Source organism: Etheostoma spectabile, chromosome 23 (assembly GCF_008692095.1).
Source record: "Etheostoma spectabile isolate EspeVRDwgs_2016 chromosome 23, UIUC_Espe_1.0, whole genome shotgun sequence".
Lineage (NCBI taxonomy): Eukaryota > Metazoa > Chordata > Actinopteri > Perciformes > Percidae > Etheostoma > Etheostoma spectabile.
In genome coordinates this window covers 12,915,373-12,919,287 of record NC_045755.1, presented here as the reverse complement: position 1 = coordinate 12,919,287, position 3,915 = coordinate 12,915,373, and the positions used below count along the sequence as shown (strand labels likewise).

At 39.7% G+C, this 3,915-nt stretch overlaps 1 protein-coding gene across 1 annotated transcript; it reads right to left on the bottom strand.

The window, feature by feature from the left end:
- Positions 1–856: 856 nt before the first annotated feature.
- LOC116673220 (troponin I, slow skeletal muscle) lies at positions 857–3,011 on the bottom strand. Its single transcript, XM_032505410.1, has 6 exons — positions 2,961–3,011; positions 2,390–2,431; positions 2,009–2,140; positions 1,842–1,931; positions 1,556–1,738; positions 857–1,394 (listed from the first exon to the last, which is right to left on the bottom strand). Exons 1-6 carry the CDS (start codon positions 2,979–2,981, stop codon positions 1,299–1,301), a joined length of 564 nt encoding a protein of 187 aa, XP_032361301.1. The 5' UTR covers positions 2,982–3,011; the 3' UTR covers positions 857–1,298.
- Positions 3,012–3,915: the final 904 nt, after the last annotated feature.

The following is a 3,915-nucleotide window of genomic DNA, read 5'->3' as shown; positions in this document are numbered from 1 at the left end:
TCTGGATAGCACATCTGGAACATTTGTTCAACGTGAAGGTCGCTCTAATCAGCGCCTATTTATAGATACTAAGTGTGCATTGAGACCTGGGTTCCTTTTCGTTATCAGCTCGCTAAGCCTCAGTGCAAGAGGTTACTAAACACAAACACACACACATAAACACACACACATACAGTGGAAGTTGATACAGGGACAAGCTAAGAAAGTGACTCTTCACCAGTGAGATTTCACAGTCATTAGACATTGTAAATGGACCTCTGGCAAGCATGAGAGATGTGTATCAGCTGTCCATAACCACACCATAAAAGCTTACAACACACCAACTGAAGCTATTGTTGGTGTTGCTGTCATATTTCAAATAACAATGGCTTGGCGACAGCAGCCAGTTGACCCATGCAGACCGAAGAAGGTCATGCATGCATGCAATGCGTAGGTGAACAACAGCAGTGGATTTTGCTTTCCGAGGCATGGTTATGGAAATCTCCTGTGGTTTGTTTCTTTCATCAAACTACTAAACTCAAAATATAACTTATCAAGAAGTACTGAAGAAGAAGTGGTTCTAGTATTTTTTTATTTTTTTCATTATTTCTGAAGTCTGAAAAATGAGCACAACATAATTCTAATGATGGTTGAAACTACTATCAGATTGTAGACCAACTATCTGTATTTGTTCAAAATGTGTTAAAGTATGGTAAAAGAAACGGTCTTCATCATTATTTGTCCCTTGCAATTGTCTTTTCAATTTTAGTTTAAATATGTTCTTTCCCTTTTTTATGTGTCTGCAGGATCTATTTAAGCATTATGAGCTTGCGTTTAGGTAGGTAACACCTGTTCCCCCCCCCCCCAGATATAATTGTCCTTTTTTAATCCAGCACGAGTTTAGCTGCTTTCCATCCTCTTGCGTGCCACACATAAACTGACGAGTGCCAGTAAAGTGAAACAGGATGAAGTTAAAGACTGAAACTTTATTTATATCCATTTTAATTGCCTAAAGATGCCATAACAAAACAAAAATAATAATTTGGTCATAAAATATAAAACAAAAATAATGGGAATTTACACATTCTACACTTTTCTTTAAGTGCTTTGAGTCACTGCACAGAAATTGGCCATTTAGCAAATGGAGGCACAACTGATGTACTCGTGGTCATACATGCTTATGACTTTTATGCTTAATTCCTACAGCTTTCAAGTCACTTAGCCTTCAAATGACTATTCCATATTTCTGTCGAGACACCTTCTTTTTCCCCGCTCTTATTGACCAGCTTCATCGTTTGCAGGATTCCTTACAGAGTGTCTCACTGTGCTCCACCGGCTGTATCGAACATCTTCTTGCGGCCCTCCATGCCCGACATGGCCTCCACATTCTTACGCCAGTCTTCACTAGTGAGCACCTGGGGTTGAACAGAAATGAGCAATCCAAATTGAAAGACATCATCTCCCTAAGGCAGTTTGTTTTTAATATACAGTGTACGTCTCCGAAAATGTACGACCTACTGGGGGAAACCTCAGGCTAAATGTTCTGGAGTGTGGACACCCAACCAACCAACAGTACCTTGTCCTGTTTGCCATCCTCCTTCTTCACGGATTTGAGGTTGGCTCTGAGGTCCATCGAGCCCTTGTGTTTGGAGCCCAGGAGAGCTCTCATCATCTCATCTGCCGACACCCTCACCTTCCTCAGGGCAGGCTTTTTGAACTTGCCTCCAAGGTCCTGGATCTTCAGCTTCAGCTCATGGATCTGAAAAATATGACAGAAAAAATATTAGAAAGAATAAGAAACAAGCACAAAAAAAAAGATCAAATGTGTGCTCAAGCATTAAATAAGGTGTTCAGAGACTTACATCTTTGTTGTGTTTGCCCACTTTAGATTCGCAGTCATATCTCTCCTCGTCCACAACATCAATTTGTGAATGAAGCTGCTTGCACATTTTCTGAGGGGAAAATGAGGGTTTTAAACATGTTACTTAAACATTCTCATACATTTTCTGCTGTAGTTCATGACACTTACTTGTAGTTCATCCAGTGATAATCCAGACAGTTGCAAAGGGGGCAACTTTTCTTCTAGATAGCGCACTTTCTCCTCTTCCCTTTCCTGCTTCTCTTTTTCCAAATCCTCACAGGCTCTTGTGAGGAGAAGCATCTGGTTTCACAAAACAAATACCAGTCAAAAGAAAATCTGAGGAAAAAATCTTTAGTCTGGTAATGTAAAAGTACTCAACAGTGACCAAGCTGCTAAAGTGAACTTCCATCATTATATGGGAAAATGGGTGTCTCGTTTGTACATAAATCCCAATATCTTGTATAATGTATAGCAGTGATTCCCAACCAAGGGTACTTCTGCTGTTGCCAGGTGATGTACGTCCAACAAAAAAGGTATGTCATAACTCACCTTGAGAGAGAGCTTGCGAGAAGCTGTAATTTTTGACTTTGGCTGGAGAAAAAAAAATGTATTTGTCATTATTATTTCACAACAGAATAGACAATATTTCAATGATCATTAATCAAATAGTTAACAAAATTATTCAGGTTTTGTAAAGAGGCACATACACCTGCACTATCATAAACTGCAGAGTTTTTGAGGACTTTCATTTTGGAATCACTCACACTCAAATTCCTGCTTAGCTCACCAGCAGTTGTGACAAACAACCTGGTATCACGGCATTTTGTGAAATGGTCATGTTATTTTGATTCAATGATTCATCAACAGTAACACGACAAAGTCCATCGTGTGTGGTATAAATAGTAAAAATATGTATTGAAAGACCTGTGAGGGTCAAACTTGACCACACCTAAGATAATGCTTTATTATTAGGACGAAGTCAAGGGGAAAGCTCTCTGAGATGCTGATAACAACCCCTGCCAGATAACCACTGCCAGATCTTTGCCATGTGCATCAGGACAATGTGTCCCCTCTCCATACATGGTGGATTAACATTGTGGAATATAGCTGTATGGCTCACCTTCTCCCCTTTGATATTCATGGCTCTGGGTCTGTCGGGCTCCTGAAACAACTAAAATGAGACAAATGCAGGAAATGATGCAAGAGGCAATTAGATTCATATGAGAACATCAAAACAGTCTGTTTAAATACGAATACAGAAGTTAATTACACAAATATCAAACGTGACAGTAGCATTTAGGGATAGGGAATTCATTTTCTCATCTCACTTATACTATAATCACAAAACAAACAACACATGAGAGAAACAGAAGTGCGTAATAGCACGGTTTGGGGGTAATGTGGTGGCCCAGTGAACCGCAATTTAATTTGAAGCATGGTTTTCAGCATCTCAGTTGGTGTTATTTTTTTCAGTACGGCTACTGACACCTCAACAGATTTGTTAAAAAAACAGACAGAGCCGTGACCGCTGTATTCACAAGTAGAAGATCTGGCAAATCAAAACTGTTCATTAGGCTGACATATTTTCACAAACATCTAAGTAATTGTTGCAAGGGTAATACACTTGACAAAGAAAAACATTGCCACTGTACAACTGTCAAACCACTGTCCCCCTGTTAATAATAACAGCTACAGTATAATACTGCGTCAGACTTTCATTGACGCAATACAGAAAGAAAAACTGACAATTTACTGAAAGCCTTAAAATACCTCAAACACAACATAAAGCAATGGTTGTTTTACCTGTGAATGGGGGTCTGTGAAGATGTAGCCGGTCAAACAGTGGCTGCTGAAGACAATGAGCAGCTTTTTATGTGAGCAGCAGATATAACGTCTGGTCGCACAGGACCAAGCATGAAATATCACCTCCCCTGACACTGTGACAACACAAAGGGGGGGCGTAACCTCAATGGTATTGTCTAGGTATTGCCTCTTGTTGGATGAAATAATATTTTTGCCTTTTAGCTTTCTGTTCTTTGTGTGATTTCCTTTTATTCTTTGGTGGTCCTGCCCCA

What these genes read in the sequence shown, in the direction of transcription:
- LOC116673220 (XM_032505410.1), bottom strand. Translation starts at nt 2,981, where the DNA reads ATGAATATCAAAGGGGAGAAG. An exon ending in TGAATATCAAAGGGGAGAAG is followed by an intron (nt 2,432 to 2,960) that starts GTGAGCCATACA and finishes TTTTTTCTCCAG; the next exon opens with CCAAAGTCAAAAATTACAGC. An exon ending in CTCGCAAGCTCTCTCTCAAG is followed by an intron (nt 2,141 to 2,389) that starts GTGAGTTATGAC and finishes TTGTGAAACCAG; the next exon opens with ATGCTTCTCCTCACAAGAGC.